Source organism: Meles meles, chromosome 10 (assembly GCF_922984935.1).
Source record: "Meles meles chromosome 10, mMelMel3.1 paternal haplotype, whole genome shotgun sequence".
Classification (NCBI taxonomy): Eukaryota; Metazoa; Chordata; class Mammalia; order Carnivora; family Mustelidae; genus Meles; species Meles meles.
Window position 1 is genome coordinate 108,945,227 of NC_060075.1, and position 22,148 is coordinate 108,967,374.

General features: G+C 47.9%; 1 protein-coding gene across 3 annotated transcripts in view; it reads left to right on the plus strand.

Annotated features, from left to right (window-relative positions):
• VPS41 (VPS41 subunit of HOPS complex) overlaps positions 1–16,240 on the plus strand; it is a 185,080-nt gene extending 168,840 nt beyond the window's left edge. The window contains exons 26-29 of one of the 3 annotated variants that reach the window (XM_046020128.1): positions 5,695–5,794; positions 5,901–5,945; positions 6,580–6,659; positions 16,114–16,240. In XM_046020128.1, coding sequence (XP_045876084.1) covers positions 5,695–5,794; positions 5,901–5,945; positions 6,580–6,659; positions 16,114–16,173 — 285 coding nt within the window. In that variant the 3' untranslated portion in view covers positions 16,174–16,240. Of the gene's footprint in view, positions 1–5,694; positions 5,795–5,900; positions 5,946–6,034; positions 6,259–6,579; positions 6,660–7,603; positions 8,257–16,113 lie in introns of those variants that run through there. The other 2 variants (XM_046020127.1, XM_046020126.1) reach the window with 2 other exon arrangements.
• Positions 16,241–22,148: the final 5,908 nt, after the last annotated feature.

The following is a 22,148-nucleotide window of genomic DNA, read 5'->3' on the forward strand; positions in this document are numbered from 1 at the left end:
TCCCTACACTTTGAAGAGTTTTGATCAGGAAGGGATGCTGTACTTTGTCAAATGCTTTTTCAGCATCTATTGAGAGTATCATATGGTTCTTGTTCTTTCTTTTATTAATGTGTTCTATCACATTGATTGATTTGCGGATGTTGAACCAACCCTGCAGCCCTGGAATAAATCCCACTTGATCGTGGTGAATAATCCTTTTAATGTACTGTTGAATCCTATTGGCTAGTATTTTGGCGAGAATTTTTGCGTCTGTGTTCATCAAGGATATTGGTCTGTAGTTCTCTTTTTTGGTGGGATCCTTGTCTGGTTTTGGGATCAAGGTGATGCTGGCCTCATAAAATGAGTTTGGAAGTTTTCCTTCCATTTCTATTTTTTGGAACAGTTTCAGGAGAATAGGAATGAGTTCTTCTTTAAATGTTTGGTAGAATTCCCCTGGGAAGCCGTCTGGCCCTGGGCTTTTGTTTGTTTGGAGATTTTTGATGACTGTTTCAATCTCCTTACTGGTTATGGGCCTGTTCAGGTTTTCTATTTCTTCCTGGTTCAGTTGTGGTAGTTTATATGTCTCTAGGAATGCATCCATTTCTTCCAGATTGTCCAATTTGTTGGCGTAAAGTTGCTCATAGTATGTTCTTATAATTGTCTGTATTTCTTTGGTGTTAGTTGTGATCTCTCCTCTTTCATTCATGATTTTATTGATTTGGGTCCTTTCTCTTTTCCTTTTGATGAGTCTGGCCAGGGGTTTATCGATCTTATTGATTCTTTCAAAGAACCAGCTCCTAGTTTCATTGATTTTTTCTATTGTTTTTTTGGTTTCTATTTCATTGATTTCTGCTCTGATCTTTATGATTTCTCTTCTCCTGCTGGGTTTAGGGTTTCTTTCTTGTTCTTTCTCCAGCTCCTTTACGTGTAGGGTTAGGTTGTGTACTTGAGACCTTTCTTGTTTCTTGAGAAAGGCTTGTACCGCTATATATTTTCCTCTCAGGACTGCCTTTGCTGTGTCCCATAGATTTTGAACTGTTGTGTTTTCATTATCATTTGTTTCCATGAATTTTTTCAATTCTTCTTTAATTTCCTGGTTAACCCATTCATTCTTTAGAAGGATGCTCTTTAGTCTCCATGTATTTGGGTTCTTTCCAGCTTTCCTCTTGTGATTGAGTTCTAGCTTCAGAGCATTGTGGTCTGAAAATATGCAGGGAATGATCCTAATCTTTTGATACCGGTTGAGACCTGATTTGTGACCCAGGATGTGATCTATTCTGGAGAAGGTTCCATGTGCACTAGAGAAGAATGTGTATTCTGTTGCTTTGGGATGAAATGTTCTGAATATATCTGTGATGTCCATCTGGTCCAGTGTGTCATTTAAGGCCTTTATTTCCTTGTTGATCTTTTGCTTGGATGATCTGTCCATTTCAGTGAGGGGAGTGTTCAAGTCCCCTACTATTATTGTATTATTATTGATGTGTTTCTTTGATTTTGTTATTAATTGGTTGATATAGTTGGCTGCTCCCACGTTAGGGGCATAGATATTTAAAATGGTTAGATCTTCTTGTTGGACAGACCCTTTGAGTAGGATATAGTGTCCTTCCTCATCTCTTATTATAGTCCTTGGCTTAAAATCTAATTGATCTGATATAAGGATTGCCACTCCAGCTTTCTTCTGATGCCCATTAGCATGGTAAATTGTTTTCCACCCCCTCACTTTAAATCTGGAGGTGTCTTCGCGTCTAAAATGAGTTTCTTGTAGGCAACATACTGATGGGTTTTGTTTTTTTATCCATTCTGATACCCTGTGTCTTTTGATTGGGGCATTTAGCCCATTAACATTCAGGGTAACTATTGAGAGATATGAATTTAGTGCCATTATTAGCCTGTAAGGTGAATGTTACTGTATATTGTCTCTGTACCTTTCTGATCTACTACTTTTAGGCTCTCTCTTTGCTTAGAGGACCCCTTTCAATATTTCCTGTAGAGCTGGTTTGGTGTTTGCAAATTCTTTCAGTTTTTGTTTGTCCTGGAAGCTTTTGATCTCTCCTTCTATTTTCAATGATAGCCTAGCTGGATAGAGTATTCTTGGCTGCATGTTATTCTCGTTTAGTGCTCTGAATATATCATGCCAGCTCTTTCTGGCCTGCCAGGTCTCTGTGGATAAGTCTGCTGCCAATCTAATATTTTTACCATTGTATGTTACAGACTTCTTTTCTCGGGCTGCTTTCAGGATTTTCTCTTTGTCACTAAGACTTGTCAATTTTACTATTAGGTGACGGGGTGTGGACCTATTCTTGTTGACTTTGAGGGGGGTTCTCTGCATCTCCTGGATTTTGATGCTTGTTCCCTTTGCCATATTAGGGAAATTCTCTCCAATGATTCTCTCCAATAGACCTTCTGCTCCCCTCTCTGTTTCTTCTTCTTCTGGAATCCCAATTATTCTAATGTTGTTTCGTCTTATGGTGTCACTTATCTCTCGAATTCTCCCCTCATGGTCCAGTAGCTGTTTGTCCCTCTTTTGCTCGGCTTCCTTATTCTCTGTCATTTGGTCTTCTATATCACTAATTCTTTCTTCTGCCTCATTGATCCTAGCAGTGAGAGCCTCCATTTTTGATTGCACCTCATTAATAGCTTTTTTGATTTCAACTTGGTTAGATTTTAGTTCTTTAATTTCTCCAGAAAGGGCTTTAATATCTCCAGAGAGGGTTTCTCTAATATCTTCCATGCCTTTTTCGAGCCCGGCTAGAATGTTCAGAATCGTCATTCTGAACTCTTGATCTGACATATTACCCATGTCTGTGTTGATTAGGTCCCTAGCCTTCGGTACTGTCTCTTGTTCTTTTGTTTGTGGTGATTTTTTGCGCCTTGTCATTTTGTCCAGATAAGAGGATATGAAGGAGCAAATAAACTACTAAAAGGGTGGCAAAGACCCCGGAAAAATGCGCTGTAACCAAATGAGAAGAGACCCCAAATTGTGGGGAGGAGAAAGGGGATAAAACAGCTTCTGAAAAAAAAAGAAAAAAAAAAAAAAAAGAAAGAAAAAAATTTAAAAAATAAAACAAATTAAAAAATACAAAAAAGAAAGAAAAAAATATATATATTTAGATGAACTAGTCAAAAAATGTTAAAAAAGAAAAGGGTAAAAGTTTTAAAAAATTTAGCAGAAGAAGAAAAAAGAAAAAAGAAAAAAAAATTGAAAAAAGAAAAAAAGAAAAAAAAATTGAAGTAGCCGCAAGACTAAAGAATCATGGGGAGAAAGCCATGAGTTCCGTGCTTTGCTTTCTCCTCCTCTGGAATTGCTCTGCTGTCTTAGGAATTGAATCTGCTTTCTCCTTGATAGATGAACTTCGTCCTGGCTGGATATTTTGTTGATCTTCTGGGGGAGGGGCCTGTTGTAGTGACTCTCAAGTGTCTTTGCCCGAGGCGGGATTGCACCGCCCTTACCGGCGGCCGGACTAAGTAATCGGCTCGGGTTCGCTTTTGGGAGCTTCTGTTCCCTGAACGCTTTCCGTAGAGTTCCGGAGGACGGGAATGAAAATGGCGGCCTCCCAGTCTCCGGCCCGGAGGAGCCGAGAGCCCGGGGCCCCACTCCTCAGTGCGCCCCCAGAGGACAGCACCCAATCACTCCCGTATCCCAGCCTCTAGCCGCGCTCCGAGCTCACCCAGCCCGCGACCAGTTCAAGGTAACCCTGAGCTGAGAGTTCAGTCCTCGGCTCTGTCTTTGCAGCCGGTTTCTCCGTTCTAATACCTGCGAGCTCTCCGACACTCCGACACCCCCGATCCTTCTGTGACCTTGCGGGGCCTGGGGCCACGCTGGCCCCGCGTGGGCTTCACCCCGGTTTAGCCCCTGGAGCAATGTCCCTCAGTGGAACAGACTTTTAAAAGTCCTGATTTTGTGCTCCGTTGCTCCGCCGCTTGCCGGGAGCCGGCCCCTCCCCCCGCGGTCTATCTTCCCGTCGTTTTAGATTCACTTCTCCGCCAGTCCTACCTTTCAGAAAGTGGTTGATTTTCTGTTTCTAGAGTTGCTGTTCTTCTTCTCTTCACTCTCCCGTTGGATTTGTAGGTGTTTGCAATGTTTAGATAAGCTATCCAGCTGATCTCCTGCTACCTGATGTAGTCTCAGGCTGCTACTTCTCCGCCATCTTGACTCCACCTCCAGGTATAGAACTTTAATCTGGTTGTCAGCTCTGAGGTTTTTTGGTTTGTTTGTTTGTTTAATATTTGCTTTCATGTATTTGGGAGAAAGCCCTTGGGCCGCATTCCCTGGCAGCCCATGCTGTCTGTGATTTGAAGGGAGCACGTGTGAGTGGAGTGGAGTGAAGGGAGCACGTGAGTAGAGACGCCCCGGGGTTGCAGGCTCCAGGTGGCAGCTCCCTGACTGCCCTTCTCAGTGGCACAAATGGAAAACCTGAAAGCAAGACACCCACGTAGGTTCTAGAGGTGAGAGTGACCTCAGTATGAAGAGAGGCAGGCTGCTTCTATGAGAGACTCATAGCCAGTCCGCAGTGGTGCAGCGGTGACGTCGTTGTGTGAATTCCGTGGCAGTTACACGGGAGTACCCGGGAACACGTGCACTAGGACCCATCATGCCAGAAGAGCGGGCCACAGACAGTGCGTCAGAGAGCCTCTCTGCCCTTCAGACCTTGAGCACTTCCCTCTTCAAAAAGCAACTAGTTCTAGTTTAAAAAAAAGAAAAAGGCATCTAGCTTAACCACACCTCACACAGCCTCTCCCAGTTTCTAATAAAACACCTGAGAAAACACAGAACAGGCTGGAAGCCCACTCTGGGGCCAGCAGAACGGAGTGGAACATAGGGTGGGTTGCCTCTTGGGCTGTGTCCTTGCTGAGAGCAGGTGGGCCATTTCTGCCTGCATCCCGCCCTGGCTCTGGAACACAGAGTGGGTGCCAGCCAGAAACAAGGGCCTGCCCTCGGCGTCCCGACTTCTGAGGCTGCTGTGGTGTTGCCGCCGCTACTAATTCTCCAGGCAGAGAGGGCGAAAATTCGTAATGAAGCCAACAGCATCCCAGGGCAAATGCATAAAGGGACAGAAAGTCCAGTACTAGGGTGAAGAAAATGAATCTTTTGACAATGTTAATTTCGGTGGTCATTTTTCAGTTGTCAGCCCCTTAAGAGTCACCAAATTTGACGGTTACCAGGGTCACTTTACATTCTTAGCACTACACTCAACAGTTTGGATTGGAAGGAAAGAGGGATTGCAGCCAGGAAGGCATTTGGGACAGAAATCACATCTGTTTAGTTTCTCTGTGCCCAGTTCCTTGTACATGATAGGGGCCCAGTATCTACTAGTGCAGATAGAGCAATTAGTGCAGTCAAGTGGAGGATTTGGGGATAGTAGGTTTTCCATCCTGGGCAAAGGTCTGGAGGTTGGAATGAGCAGGTCACTCAGGGGCCAAACTGTCAAAGTCCACATTAGGAAGCTCTGTAAGATGATGTTGGGGTTGGTTACCACAGCCTTCCTTGCCAGACTTTGCAATTTCTATTTAATTTCACAAGCGGCACATACGTGCAGTGGTGACCGAATGGAGGCTGGAAAGGTTGGTCCGAGCAGTTTGGAGGGAAACGCGTACCGAGGACAGGCAAGAGTGAGTGCCTCATTGGACGATTTCAGACACACCAGTGTCTGAAGAGGGTTTGTCCCCACAGTTGAGTCTTTTAAAAACGGCTTTTTCTTACAATGTATGCATTAGATCCTGCTTCGTGAAGGTTGCAAGAAGATTCTCGTAGCAGACTCTTTGTCCTTACTGAAGAAAATGCACCGAACTCAAATGAAGGGCGTTCTGGTCGATGGTGGGTAAAACTGAAATAACCCTATTGGAATCATATGCTTTCCTTTCAGAAGAGACAGGGCACGTAGAAATACTTTATGATCCCAAGTGTGTGTGTTTCCTTGCAGAGGAGAACATCTGTGAATCGTGCCTTTCCCCTATTCTTCCATCAGGTAAGGTGGTTGGGGGGGGGATCCCCAAATGTGGGTTCATGAGGAGTGGAGTTAAAATTTTGATGTTAAGTAATTACTAAATTGCATAGCTTTTGGAATAATCCATTTTAGAGAAGAATTTCAGCCCACAGCACTCCTCAGTCGCAGGCTGGTGCCGCCATTCTTGAAAGCTGAGGCGCTCACCCAGCAGAGGGTCTACATGACTTGGGAGGTAAAGCCCAGATTGCTGGTCCCGCACCTCTTGGGGTGGAGGCGAACTGGCAGGATTTTCCTAAAGCCCAGAGTGGATTCGGCATAGGGTGTGTTTCTCGGGTCTAGAGAAGGGAGGAAGTCATGCACATACTGATCCTTGTTATTAGAATGAATGTGCTTGCATTTGCGGTGAGATTGTCCCTCGTTTGTAGTCACCACTGACGGGGAGGCCAGGCACATGACCTGGGACTCCGCCCCCCACGTTGGTACCTGCTTCTCATCTGACCATGGCCACTCGGGGCATCTGTGAATACGTAATCCTCCTAAGACAGCTTATTGCTGGAAAATTAAACTCTAGCTGGACTTTCAGGCAGGATGGGGTCAAGTTCTCCACCGGCTTGTTGCACTGAGCGCTTGTCTCTCTGCTGCTGTCTCCCCACAGACGCCGCGAAGCCCTTCAGCGTGGTGGCCTTCCACTGCCGCCACATGTTCCACAAAGAGTGCCTGCCCGTGCCCAGCATGGTGAGTTAGCCCGTTGGCAGCCACCGACAGGAGAGCCATGTGGTCGGGAGGGTGCACTCTGAGGTCTACCCATCCCCCTGTGGCTTCTCGGGATTGGCTTTCTATCACACAGGAAAAATGAATTTATTTCTCAAATGCAGAATCTCCTGTATGGGCGTCCCCCCTTATCCGCGCTGTCAGTTACCGTGACAGACAGTCGTGCTCTGGAAGCAGCTGCTCCTCTTCTTGATGAATGGCCAGAGGTCGGTAGTGGCCTCATGCCGGCCCACAGTGCCTCTGTTGCTCCCTCCCTTCCTCTCAGCACGCAGGCACCTCCCCTGTCGTCACCACACGAGGAGTGAGTGCAGCGTAAGACAGGGAGACCCCAGCCACGTGACCTCTGTCACAGCGTGGTGGTAGCCCTGCCTGTTACTAATCTCTTCTGCGCCTCGGTTCTCATAGGTAGGGATGCACAGAGGACGCCTCGCATATTTGGAGCTTGGTACCATCTGTGGTTTCAGACAGCCACTGGGGGGCTCTTGGAACTGACTCCCCAAAGATAAAGAGGGGTTACTCTGCTAAACATCAGAAAAGCACATTCAGGAGGTGACTTCTTTGAGGTAAAATCAGTGACTCAAACTGTAGCGACACAACGTATAGTGAGAACCATTTTATAGTTTGTAGAACTTTTTCAGCCTGGTTTCCGGAGCAAGACTACTGTGTTTAGGGCCCTGTTCCTGTGTTCCCCTTGGTCACATGACACTTGTTTTGCCGTGGGGTGTCTTCTGCACCACAGTAACAGCTGGTGTAGACGGAGTCCTGCGTGAGCCAGCAAAACCTCCAGGGAAAGGAGTGCTATTTCCTAGCTTCCTCCCCACCACCACCACTGCTCCCGTGAAGTATTTCTGAGTAGCAGAGTAGAAGGAGCTTTCTTGTTAAAACGTGTCTTCTAATGACCCTTCTAGAACTCTCCTGCACAGTTCTGCAGCATCTGCAGCGCCAAGCACCGCGGGCCAGGAAGCGCCATTTTGGAGATGAAAAAGTAGCCCGGCTCCGTCATCTTCTTCCTCACCGCTCTTCAGAAGACTGTTTTTGCAAAAACAGCAGCGTTTGTGGACCCCAGTGCTGTTACGAGACTTGTACGTGTTTATGTTCTGCTCAGAGAAACATTTCTTCATCTTTGCCGTCCCCTAGAGTTTGCTCTGTGCGTTTGATGAAGCGAGGGATTACTCCATCCATGCTTTGAAATATTTGGGCTCACGGGCTGTATTTCACCACTTGTTTGGCTCATTCTTCACTTAGGAATAGAAAAGTCAGTCTGGAAGTTAGAAATGAATTTCTAGATCCTAGTCAAACTGTCTTGCCGTTGAGCGGCCTGCCAAGGATGGCCCTGCTGCCCACAGGCATCACCAGGGAGCTGCCCCGCCGGCGCTCGCTGCAGCGTGGCACCTGTTCCCACAGGCTCTGCTGCTGTCAGTCCTCACGTTCTGGGTTTGGCTTTTTGTTGTTGTTTATGTAATCAACTGGGATTGTCTCCTTAATAGGCATTTAATGAAACCTGGTGTAAATTGTCACTTATTCAAGGACATCTGAGAATAACATGAGCAGGCCAACGTCATGCTGTTGTATGGTGACTGATCACGTGGTCCGTGTATCTGTCGATTGAGTAAATGTTAGCTCTCCCCATTACGAAAGACTCCCTTTCAGTGGGTTGAACAGCTTCATCCTAGGATTCTGGCACGCTGAGAGTGGAGGAGAGTTTCCACACCTTAGAGTGTGAGGGGTCGTAGTTAGCTTTTGCCATCAGGGAGGAGGAGAGGGACGCTGCGGAGTCTGAGAGGGATTCTCAGGAGAAATGGGACTGTCCGGTGATGGAGGGTGGGCATGACAAGTGTCCTGGAGCCTTCTCCAGAGCTTCGTTGGCCCTTGTGGAACCTAGAGAACATAGAATGCCAGGAGAGAATTCAAACTTGGGGTGTTTTACAGTCATTGGCTTCATCTGTCTTGGGATAGGTGGCCATCCTCTTGCTGTGGGTGCAGATGTATGGAAAACACTGTCACCGCTCTTAGTCCCACAAGTGCCAATAAATGCAACGTTCTGCTTTGTCGTGGGAAGAGGGTGGGATGCTAATGCGTCCTGAGCACAAACTGACCAGTGAACCTGGCATCTCCTCTCATGCTTCGTACACCTGCGGAAGAACATACCGTGTCCCTCGGTTTCCTGACAGAGCGACTGAATTGTGAAGATGCTGTCACAGTCACTGGTGAAGGTGAGCTTCAGAGCAGGACTCCTTTCAAGAAACCGAGGTTGGGGGTGTCCAGAGGAAATTCACAGCACATCTCTGCAATAGAGTCTAAAAGAATGTTCTCTAGCAGACAACAGGCTTTTCCCATTAGTCTTAAATATCCCAAAGTGGAAAGTTCTCAGCCCCCTCAGCATCATATCCCCTTATTCCAAGGCTAGTGCTCTCTCTGCTCTGTTTCCCTTTTGTTCGAACCAGAGAAATCCTTCACAAAAACACCTCACGGGTGAGCCCACCTTGAAACACTGGTAAGAAGCAAAACCACTGGACTTGGGTTGGAGGGGAGGCGGTGGTTGCAAAGGCACATTCGTCTCCCCTCCTTACAGAAAGCCATTCCGAGTGTGAAACAGCCAAGTTCAAAGTTATTCTGTGATACCAGTTTTCCTTTGCTTTTAGCCCCAAGGATTTCATACTAGTTTAAGAGTGAGAAGCTCTTAACAAATTCTTAATTTGGTTGTCATCGTGTTAAACTATATATTTCACATCCTAAGAACAAACATTTGAGCAGTTTCCATGTGTCAGGTGCCATAGAAGCACTTTGTTTACTCATCTTCCCCCCCTGAGATGGGAGCCCGCACCCTCATCATCTCGCAGGTGAGGAAGCTGGCGCACCGCGGGGCCAAGCCGTCCGTGTAAGGTCAGCGAGCAGGCCTGCAGCTTCTGTGATCTTAACCGCTGCGTATTTGATTCTTTGGGTTTTCTTGAAGTATGTATTTGACCTGTTGTGGTCAGTGCAGAGAAAACAAAATCCACTCTCGTCACAGAAGGGGATTTATTATAAAGTAGCCAATGGCTTACAGAGTCACCAAGAGGACTGAGGAAGCAGACAACAGGGAGAGCTTCCAGGAGCACCTGACAAAGCCGACCCTGAACTGGGCTGCCCAGGGCACCCCCAGCCCGCCTCCACCGGAGCTCGAGCTGCCAGAGTGTGCAGCCTGCTTTTAAGTAAACTGTAAATAAAAATACAGACGTTCCTCAGTTTCTTTTAAAGTTCACCCAGTAACACCGAATAAGAAATATGATGTGTGTACACGCATGCATAGTAGACATTTCTCTGGGCTAAGTATCAGACCAGCTCACTCTGGCTTCTCTGACCAAGACTCAGGCTCAGAAAACTCCAGCAACTTGGATACAAAACCATCACTTGGGCTTCCCAGACACCTATCCCGGTGTTGTCACTGTGTGAAATCTGCAGCTCAGGTTGGGGCGGTTCGAATCTGCGATGCTCATAGCACAGAGCCGAGTTGTTCTGCTTCCTAAAGGGAAGGGAACCGAGCGAGGAGGATTTTAGGGAATGCAAGGAACCAGGGTAACCAAAGGGTTTTGAAGAAAAGACGAGTATTCACGCCTGTATGACACCTTGATGCTGGACCCTTCTACCTCCCCCCCAGGGTTCAGTAGAGTCTGGTGTCCAAACTGTCATCTGTGAGTGGGTTCTAAGGGAAACTGAGGAGCTGTGCTCTACATCCGGGACCCTGAAGAGCAGGGAAACAAAACAGTGGCAGGAGGCAAGAGCTGGAGTTGACTGGGAGCAGGAGCTTAGACCTGCATCTGACAGTAAGAACATGAAAACCCAGATTTCCTGCCATGTTGGGAGAGGGCTGGTCTTCCTAAAGGGAAATGGATAAAGGCCTTGAGCCAATTTTATCTAAATGTCAAACGACTGACTCGGTGACTTCAGTTACCATTGTGTCACAATGTTCATGACCTCATTGATGACATCTGCCTATGGAGTTTAAACTTAAGCTTCAATTTAAAAAGAAAAAAAAAAAAGATTTATTAGATGGGGTGCCTGGGCGGCTCAGTCGTTAAGCATCTGCCTTTGGCTCAGGTCATGATGCCAGGGTCCTGGGATCGAGCCCTCCATCAGACTCCCTCTCCCTCTCCCCTGCTTGTGTTCCCTCTACTGCTATGTCTCTCTCTGTCAATAAATAAAATCTTTTAAAAAATTTATTAGAGAGAGAGAGAGAGTGTGTGTGTGTGTGTGTGTGTGTGTATTTGAGAGAGAGCGGGGGAGGGGCAGAGGAAGAGATAATCCCAACCAGACTCTGCTGAGCACAGAGCCGGACCTGGGACTGGATCTCAAGACCCTGAGACCATGACCTGAGTCGAAATCAAGTGTTGGACACTCAACCAACTAAGGCACCCATGTGCTCCTTAAGCTTCAATTTTTTTTTAAAGATTTTATTTATTTATTTGACAGAGATCACAAGGAGGCAGTGAGGCAGGCAGAGAGAGAGGAGGAAGCAGGGTCCCACTGAGCAGAGAGCCCGATGCGGGGCTCGATCCCAGGATCCTGGGATCATGACCTGAGCCAAAGGCAGAGGCTTAACCCACAGAGCCACCCAGGGGCCCCCTGAAGCTTCAATATTTTAGATGATTTTACATCAGAAACTATGTACGTAAGGGTCACCAGGCTTTTATTGTAATCCTCGTGCTTACCCAGTTTTACGTGCACGTCTGTACGTGCTCGTCTCTTCACGGTTGTCTCACATCTCCTGTAAATAGGCACTGTAGATGGCACAGGTATGGTGGAAGGAAATCACAAATGACAGAATTGAGAATGAAAGTCACCTTGTAATATTTAATAAGCGTGGAAAACCTAATAAGATGAAATGCAAAATTCTTCCGTTAGGCTCAGAGAAATGATTTGAGGAAGGGCCTGGCTAGCAGCCTGTACGCACAGAGGCCTTAGCTAAATAGGAGGAGCATTTTGCTCTTAAGGCGGACCTAAGTTTTAACCCATGCTCTGTCACTCCAAAACCATTTGGGTAAGTTAGTATTTCCAAGCCTCGGTTGCCTTAAATGTAGGATGGGGTGATCACTGCACCTACTTCGGAGTAGGTTGAAAGCCTGAAGATGCTGCGCGGAAAGTGCTTAGCTAGCACAAGGCACAGGAAAAGTAACCAGCGTGTAGCAAATACTTCGTCAATGTCAGCCTCTGAGGTGGCCCCCATAATCCCTACCCTTTACTGGGGTTGGTCAGTGACCAATAGAATATGGGAATTGATGGTACATCCCTTCTAAGATCCGCTCCTAAAAGTCACTGGGGCCTGGAATCATTTGCCCCGGAGGAATCTGGGCCATGAAAAGAGGCCCCTGTGGGGAGGACCCGAACCCCTGCCAGCAGCATGTGAAGGAGCTCGGAAGGGACCCTCCATTGCCAGTTGAGAGCCGCAGCCCCCACCAACAGCGTGACGGCAGACTCCTGCAAGGCCCTCAGCTGGAGCCGCCCACCTCAGCCCTTCGTGGATTCCTGGTTCTCAGAAACTGAGAGAATGAATGTTTGTTGGTTTCAGTGGCTAAATATGGGGGTAATTTGCTAGGCGGCACTAGACAACGAATGTGGCAAGGGCCTCCTAAGCATTAGCTTGCATTTTTCCAAAGTTAATCTAGGTTGCTGTTGCTTGACCACAAAGAGGGAACATCAGGGACTAAAACAAATACAAAATTGGAATGGACTGCCGGGCCAGATCTCAGGAAGCAGAATCCTCCATTCTGCCTGTGAGGGCATTTTGTTGAGGACATTTTTTAGCAGAGGTTTTGACAAAGTAGAGAGGAGCAGCAGCTAAGAGAGACAGAATTTGGAATCCTACCGCGGAAGAAGCGAAGGAACTGGATAGCACATTACTTCAAAGACAGGAAAACGGAAGGGTGTCCTCGTTTGCAAGGCTTAGGAGTAGGTCCCATACAAAGGGGAAACGTATGCTCTTGTTTCAGAAGTCCAGTTGCTGAGGTTAAAGAAGTTCTATCAGGAAAGGTGTAAGCTCAAGAACTTTCTAACATCTGAGATGTCCAGCAACAGATGGGTGTGCCCCCTTGGCCACATCCTGGAGGTGAGGGGTGGGGGGTGTTCCAGCTAATGCTGGTAAATACCCACCCATCAAATCTGTGGGTTCACCTCTGGGCTGCCCATTACAGTAGTTAGATTCTAAGTCCCCTGCCCACTCTAAGCATATCCAAATCCCTCCAGAAACAGCACATTTAATCAGTTACTCTCACGCTCTGTTATTTTTATACTCAGACCCAATGCCCATCTGTCGTGTGTCTAAATACCCACGTCTTGGCTGGCTGATTAATTCAGTGTCACTACAGGGCCCTCACTCCCATCCTCCCTGCCAGGCAAGACCCACTTGCCTCTCCCATCTGACCGCTTTGCAGCTTCCTTTTACTTGTTGCCAGATTCATGTATGTTCTTTGGCTTATAATAACGCCAGTTCTTATCTGCCAATGTTACTTTGACTTAAGTGTTGTTGGGTTTTTTCCCCCTAGAAGGAAAAGGAACATGACTATGTTTCCACATGTGTTATGGGCCAAATTGTTTCCCTTTGACATTTGTATGTTGCAAGTCCCCCGCCCAGTACCTGAGACTCAGACCACCTGGAGATGGGGTGAGGTCTGATCCAAAATGACTGGTGTCCTGATAAGAAGAGGAAATAATGGACACAGCCATATGCACACACACAAGAGAGATCGTGTTGGACAAAGGAGAGCCCTGCTGACATCCTCATCTTGGACTTCTAGCCGCCAGGACTGTGAGAAAATACATGTCTGTGGGTCAGGCCATCTAGTCTGTGGTATTATGCTCTTGCAGCCCTAGCAAATGACGATGACAGGAGAATTCTTCATTCTAGAAAGGGGCCTGTCACTGCAGAAACTCAGTGCCCACTCTCCGCCCAAGACACCACTGCCTGCACTTCCCAATGCCAGGCGTACCACCCGGGCCCCCTCACCTGCTGGCTCGCCTTCCGAAACACCAGGGGTCTAAGGGTTTGATGCCCAGCTTCTCCGCCAAAATGCATGGAGGGAAGTATAGCAGGAATCACTTATTCAAACACTGTGAAAGTCCACAGCATAAATTTTGAATTCTGGAAGAGTTGCTTGTAAAGAGCTCAATAAAATATTTGTAGATGATATTACCTGAATTTAAAATTTGTTTTAACATAACTCTTCCTTTAAGATTCTTTTTAGCTTCAGTGTTTAAAAAAGTTTGTACTAAGATTTAGGTTCAAGACATGTACTTTGACCTCTCCGGACAGTAACATAACTACATTCATCAATCGGGACACTTGGTTGCGAGAGAAACTAAACTCAAGCCAAGCTTGGTCAAAATAGAGAATTTATTGTGGGGTCATGGAATCACAAGAGGGCCGGCGTTGTGCCCGGGCTGCAGGACTCCAATGAGGCCAGTACTTTAACTGAAAAGCACACCCTCACACAGACTGAGGACACAAGGTGGACTTCCTGAAGGAGGTGGCACCTGCCATCGACTTCCTTTGCACGACCCAGAGAAACAGACTGATGAGCCAGGAAGCAGCAGTGGCTGCCTGGAGGGGCACGGGCAGCTCCCCAGCGTCTGAGCCAACGCTTGAGATGCTTTCTCAGTCATGAGTCGTGTCAGCTAAAACGTGGGGGCCACTCCTCAAGCAAGGATAACATCTGGGCTCAACTTCTTAATACTGGAGGAGAAAGTGCTGATGGGAAGAAAAGAGAAATAGTCCCCAGATGCCTCCTCACTCATTCCTACATATCTGTCTGCTTAAACATCGCTTGGCCAGAGTTGTCTTCTCTGCTTCTCCAGGTCAGTCTTCCTTCCCTATTAAGTGCCTTCATAGAACCTGGACTTCTCCTGTGAACTCCTGAAGTTAAGTACCCGCTTGATTCCCATTAGACTCTTAATTCCCAGATATCATATTAATTCTGTCTATTCTCTATGCCTAACTAAGTGGCGTTTATATACAAGACACTCAAATGTGTTTGCCGACTACTGGGAAAACCGTTAATTCTGTAGTAACTGCAGTCTACTCAGCCCAAATCCAGTCGCTGAAGGCAACATAGCCAAGTGCATGCTAGCCCCTAACTGGTCTCATCCCGGGCCGGTCTTCATTCACCTCCTTCTGCTTTGCTCAAGTGGTCAAGTAAAACAGTACTGCCATTGTGATTTCGAGATAGTCCAAAGGATTGGCTATGATCCTTTCTGTGCTGTGGAGATGATAAAAAAGGAGGAAGAGAAAAGAGGAGGAACGTGGGGAAGGAAAGGGAAGAGAAGAAAATTAATTTTGGTCTGAAAATTGGGAGGTCAAAGAGATCTATAGCTTCCGATGAAGAGAGCAGCATCTTGGGAGCTGTAACTCCTAGAGGACAGAGCAGTACTCCTAAGGGACTCTCACCTTTCTCTAAAGCTGCCATTTTCCAGAACCTCTGGCTTTTCTAAATTCAAAATAAGTCAGAATTTGCTTTTCCCCTTTCTATGTTCACCTGGCATCTTGTATGTTTCTCCAGCATAGCACGTGACCATCATGGGTCCTCGCTGCTTGAGTAGGCTAGGCTCCAGAAGGCAAAGACAATGTCATATGTATATGTCTCCATCTCTAGGGCCTATTTAAAAAAGCTGTCACAGTTCCAAGACACAATAATGTGTTACAGATACCCTGAAAGGTAGAATGACTGACCCAAGGGAAAGTGTGAAAATCAGAAGCTGTAAGGTCTGTGGGACTCTACCACTCCAGGCTCTTTGTTTTCCCCTCCGCTTTTCTCTTCATCTCTATCAACATGCCGTCCTGTCGCAGGAATGAAATAATGAATGAAAGCTGAAGAAAGTCCTAACAAAGTATTTACCATGCAGTAGGTTCACAACATCTATTTCTTGATTTAAATGCTTCCAAAGGGAGCGGATCCATCGTAGCTAAGAGCTGTCTCTTGCTAGTGCCGCCATCTTGCTAACCAAATCCAGAAAAAGAACTAGACGGTGGAGAATGATTCAGCCTCATGGCCATCCAAAGAGTACTAATCGGACTGACAGCTTCCCAGGGGCACCATCCTCTAGGAATATACAATATGGAAGACCCACCAAGGAACGGAACTGCTTGGTTTTTAGCAAACAGTCTTTTCTGAAACATCTTTGACTGCCTGCAATATAACCTTCAGATGACCCTGTTTTTAAGGCTGCACCCTTCAGACACGGTTAGGAGACTCTTTCAAGATCACTGGAAATGGACGGCAGTTTTCTTCCCAAAGCGCCTACAAATTCTTATATCCATTTAATAAAGAAAAATGACTTTAATAATCTCCACAGCCTGGTCACTGGCAGTAGCCGAGCTAGGGTTTTATGAATATAATTTTTCTTTGTGGCCACAAAAATAATGGAAACGTCATTTTTTTTTTTTTTCCAGGAACAAAGGGTGAAGTTCCTGAGTGGAAAAGACAGAGTGACCTCAAGAGACTTGAACTAAGGTCTTTCCCAGAAATGCATTTAGAGTCCACCTGAGACTCCAAGTGGGGAGAGTCCCCTCTTCCAACCCTTCCAGAAAAGTCTATCAGCCATGATTAGCACAAGCTGGTTTACATGTGTACTCGGAGCCACTGGACGGGAGCCGGTCCCCTGCAGACCACACAGATTGAGAGCAGGGAGGAGGCTGTGGTTAGGAGGAGGTGTTACACTGAGTATATTTTTAATACATTTAAATAACCTGTAGAAATTTCAAAAAAACCAAAAACCTCCATAAGCTCCCCAAAAATTGTCCACAGTGTTCTACACGCTCACTTGCGAGACGGGGGCACCGTGCACGACACTGGGGGGACGGTTTCAATGAAGGAGGAGTAATGCCGTCTCTGCGCTCAGACGACGGAGACTGGTCAGGTGCAGAGGAACCTCCGACCCCGTGTCCAGCAGGACATTGAGCACAGGGACGTGTGCGACAAACATGCGCAGACGCAAGCACGAGGGAGCCCCGAGAGGCAAAAGGGAGGACGGGTGACGCGTGGAGACGACACTGGCAGCCCGGGCTGCGCGGCGGCCATGGGACTCGCCCTCTTGCTGCGACGCCCGCAGCCGGTTCGGGTCCACCGGAGCCCCGCCGCGCTGACCCGGGAGGGCGTGCGGAGACGTGCTGCGGGCGTCCGCGGTCACGCAGACCTGTGTCCCTGGGGTCACCGCGCTGGCGACCGCAGCTGTCCCCGACGACCAGGGCGCCGGCAGCAGCGGTCCGAAGACGCCCTGTCTCCCGGCAGAGTGCTCTGTGCGCCGGACAGACGCACCTGCCCGCGACAGAGCGAGGACAGACGGCGGGGGGCGGAGCGAGGACAAGGCCCCGCCCCTCCACGCCGCCGCACGTGGTCGGCCGCACGCAGGCGCCGGAGACGCCGCAGCGGCGTGCGCGGAGACCGTGCGGAGGTCGCGGGCCGGGTCGCCGCCGGAAGCCGCCCTGGAGAGACGCGGACGAGCTCGGTGTCCCCTGCAGCCCGCAAGCGCTGGCCGCCTCGTGCGCCGCCTGACGGGGAGACAGACGTCCGGGGGCCGCGGCCGCCACGTGGGGGAAGGCGGTCCCAGCACCGCGGAGCGCGGAGCGCGGGCAGCAGGGGGCCCCGCCGGGGTTGGTGGCTGTCCTCAGCGCGTGCGGGGGCGGGGGAGCCCCTGGAGGACCTGCGTCGGGCACGACCGGATCGGACTCAGCTCCGGTCTGGGGAAGGTATTTAGGACGGACGAGCCCGGCAGGAGAACGCCCCGCCCCGCCGGTCCGTGAGGTTGGGGGTGACCAGGCCGGGGAGCCCGGCGTCCCTCAGCGCCCTCTCGGCAGCCTCCCCGCCGCATGCCGCCGGGTCTGTGGACCGTGCAGCTGTCCCGCCCGGGAATGTTGACAGACGGAATCCCGGGTCCGGAGAGAGCAGCGGGGGCCTCTGGAGAGACCTTCACGGCCGACGCTGCGGGGACGTGCGTGTCATCAAAGCCCGGGGGGCGGGGGTAAGAGGGAGACACGCGAGCCCGCGCCCCACACCCGCGCGTCGTCCACCGCGATCGGTTCTGATGTTAATAGGAACGAAGGGGGGGGTGTACGAGGAAAACATGCCACGTGCTGCGTTCCCGGTTCGAGCGACACAGGACACCGCGGTCATTGCGACGGATGGCGGGACACGGACCCGCGGCCTGTCCCGGGAGCTCCTATGCCCCCTGAGAAGGTCCGTAAGGGCAGCGCGTCCGCTTGTCCGACAGGACACCACCCCCCGGGGCAGGAGACGGGGCAGTGGCGGCGCGAGCTCTCCCGCAGGATCCCGGACCACGAGGTCCCGCCGGCCCTCCAGGGTCCCGTGAGCAAGGGCAGCGGGCACGGCCTCTGTCCCGCCTGGGCTGTCTGCGAGGCCGGGGGACGGGAGGGGACGGGGACGGGGCGGGGGGCGCGTCCAGCCACGCGGAACACCAGGAAGGGTTGTCAAGGGTAGTTGGGCCAGCGGGCTCCGGGCCGAGAGCGAGAAATCACTGGAAAGCTCGTGACGGCCCCAGAAGGGCGAGGACTGGGAGGTGAACCTGCTGCCCAGGGACGGGCCTCTCGGAGGCGGACTGGAGGACGGGGTGAGAGGGACGGCCGGGGCCAGGCGAGGAAGGAGGGACTGCAGCGGCTTCGGGGACTGATGGCGACACGCAGCCCCTGCCCTGCCCTGCGCCACTCCGGTGCTGCCGGGCGGTCCAAGTTGCCCCCCGGTGTTGTCCTTTCAAAACTTTCCACCTCAGAGCTTCGCACACTGCAAAAGACGGAGTTTGTAACCCCTACTGCTCGGTATGCAACCTCAGTCACTTTCAGTTCTCCGTCACCCTTCTTCCTTCCTGTACCCTCCCCTACACCACCGGGTAATTTCAAAGCAATTATGCATATTTCATTCTTTCTTTAAAAGGTTTTATTGATTTGACAGAGATCAAGTAGGCAGAGAGGCAGGCAGAGAGAGAGGAGGAAGCAGGCTCCCTACGGAGCAGAGAGCCCGATGCGGGGCTCGATCCCAGGACCCTGAGATCATGACCTCAGCTGAAGGCAGAGGCTTTAACCCACTGAGCCACCCAGGCGCCCCTACATGTTTTATTCTAAATATGTATATATGTCTTGAATATTTTTATACCAAGACTATAGTCTCATAGTTAAAAAATAATTTCTTGGCGCCTCAGTCTGTTAAGTATCTGCCTTTGGCTCAGGTCATGCCCCTGAGGTCCTGCAATTAAGCCCTTTGGGGGAATCGCTGCTCCTCATGGAGTCTGTATCTGCTTCTCCTCCTGCCTGTCATCCACCCTCCTTGTGCTCGCTCTGTCAAATAAATAAATAAAATCTTTTAAAAAATAAAAAATAATTTCTTAACAAATATTCAGTCATTGGCCACACTAGCCTTTTTTTTTTGACAATTCGTTCACATCATGAGCCAAACCATCACATTGACAGCTTTCCTAATTTCTTTTTAATCTATAGTTCCCCCCACCCCTTTTTTTTCCTACTAGAAGTTTATTTATTGGTAGTTTAATAATTTTTTCTTCCAATCATAAAAGAAAGTTTACATTTGCATTGAAAAAAATTTGGAAAATGCCAAAATGCATAATTTTTTAAAAATTGCCCTGAATCCCAGTATCCAACTGAGTCAACATTTTGGTATTATCTCCTTCCTGGTTTGAGGTAAAAATTAAACAGAAAAAATAAAACCACTATCACAGAGTGACCTATCATTGCCTTTTCCTATAATCCCACCCCTTTTTCCCACACTCTATGTATAGATCTATCTCTGCCTCTACCTCTATCAGTAGACAGATATAGAGATATAGGTTGATATAGATTTCTTTGTTACATTGTGTCTGTCCTTAAATCCTCAGCGCCTACCATATGCCCATTCTCTAAGGTTCCTGAAACCTATTACCAGATTGCTCTCCAGAAAGACTACCAGTGTGTTCTCTCACCTGCAATGTTTGAGAACACACGCAATCTTCAATGGTTGGTGGGGCTGAACTCGAAAATGGCTTGGTTTGGAAAAATCAGGGAAGCCTTCTGGAAGCTAGAGCGGGCAGGGGGTAGGCTGCCAGCAGCCTATGACACAGCCATGTGAAGACAGTCTACTGAGCAAGAGGTGTCCACAGTCCCGCAGGGAGCTCTGTAAGCAGTGGGAAGGCAAGAACTGTTGAATTCCGCTCACCAGGTCTACAGGAACAGAGTTGTCCTGACACCAAGAGTTACAACCCTTCAGTCAACCTTCCTGAGGGTGTAGACCAAACACACCCATCCTTGAACACAGCTTGCTTTTTGGTTTCCCCTCTAATCCTGTCTGAATGTTTAATAAAAAGGATGTGCCAATTTCCTTATATGATTTTGCTCAAATCAATTTCATCTCCTGACCAGGTGTTTCTGCACAGTTCTGATCCTCCTCAGGATTACTGATTTCTGTTATGTCTACTTGTGTGTGTGACTTTGCAAACTCACGAGTAGCTGAGCCTTACCCAAGAACAGTCTTTAATTTTGGAAATATCACGAAAATAATTCAGCACAGTGGTAGGTCTTTAAAAAGGATTAAAGCAGGATTCCTGCCTTCCAGAAGTTCGGAAATTCCTCTGAATATAGAGAGCATATAATCAACTCAGATGAATTTTAAGAAGAAAAAGAGTCAAACAACCCAAGTAAGAAACAGACAAAAGACAGAAGCAATTCACGGAAAAGCAAGACAAATGACAAAACCACAGAAAAAGCTCAACCTCACTGATATGTAGGGAAATGCAATGAAATATGCCCAGGCTGTTGGCAAGGTACTCAGAACAGATACATTTATATACCGTAGGTTGGAGGTGTAAACTGGTCACAGTTTTTTGGAAGGTAATTTGGCAACATTAATTAAAATTAAAAACATAGTCTCATCACAGTAATTCAACTTGTAGAGGTCTATCCTTCGAAAAATTCTCACACTTGTGCACAAAAAGCACCATCAGCGATGGTCACAGTGAAGCATCAATGAGTCAAGTCCTGCCAAAGCCATGGCTCGTGCTCTGGAATTCTAGAGAACCTCAAGACTACAATAGACCAATCTCTAAAGGAGACCGGGCTCTAGGATATATTACAGTGTAAATAAACAAGTTGCAAAATAGTATCCACAGAATGGTTCTATTTATGTACAATAAAGCAAAGCAATCATGTTTTTCGGGTATGTGTATAACTGTAAATGCATAGAAATAAAAGCAATAATTTTCCTCTCAGTTGGAGAGAGGCGCTCAGGAAATCACTTAGGGAAGGGAGCTTTTTGGCTTTGTCTGTATTGTTTGCATAAGAATGTATTTACCTATGACTTGGGTCACTAAGGAAGGATTTATATAAAATTTTCAAAGGATCAGCAGGTGAGATTCCTACAGTAACAAGTTTCATCAGGAAGGAGGGGTTATCTCTTGGACCTCTTGGACCTTGAAATTAAAGACCCCTTATAGTTTCACATCTTCTAATGATTGGTAGGTTCCTCAGTGTTTTCCTTGAAAAAGAAGTGAAATGGTCTTGCTGGTTCTTCCCACAGTTCAATGCCAAGTTCATCTTGACCCAAAGAACTCTGTGCAGCATGCCACTAGTCAGTGTGTTAATGACCCCACGGGAAAACATTTCTATTGGCTATTGATTTTTTTTTTAAGATTTATTTATTTATTTATTTGTCAGAGAGAGTGAGCACAGGCAGACAGAGTGGCAGGCAGAGGCAGAGGGAGAAGCAGGCTCCCTGCTGAGCAAGGAGCCCGATGTGGGACTCGATCCCAGGACGCTGGGATCATGACCTGAGCCGAAGACAGCTGCCTAACCCACTGACTGGCTACTGATTGTTTTGATGTGTGCAGGTACTACCGTGACTTGGTGGTCTTAGCAAGGTCAAGACACACTTTCAGAGTGAATCTTCTATGGCATTTTCTTAGAGCCAACTCAAGCTGTGGATTTGCCTTATCATCAGGCTTGTGGGTGATGTACTTTTTTTTGAGAAGGCGGCAAAACTTGGCTTGCTTTCTTTTGAAAGGCGTGATTTTTATTTTCTCAATCTGTGTATCTTGTGACGAGTGTTGGGAAAATTACTCGGATCAGTGATAAAAATTTAATTTTAAGCTACATTTGAAAAAGTAAAATCCTGTTTCTGTCATCTTTTAATAAAGAAGAGGATCTAGAAATTTCATCAGCCAGACAAGATCATGATATGAACCATGATCTTAACTTTTTGAAAGAAATCTACAGAAAATCCATAAAGATGAAGGGGAGGGAGGAAGAAAAGGATGATTCCAATATGTTGATCATAAGTAAGTGTTGGATGGAAGAGGATTTTGCAGTGATTTAGAGGAAGCTCTTCAGGGCAGCCTGCTGGACTCAGCATATGGAAGGAGGTTAGTATATCTAAGGTCTTTTGTTCTCCCCAGCTGCAGAAATTCTAAGTTACTTTGTCCATTTGGAGTGTT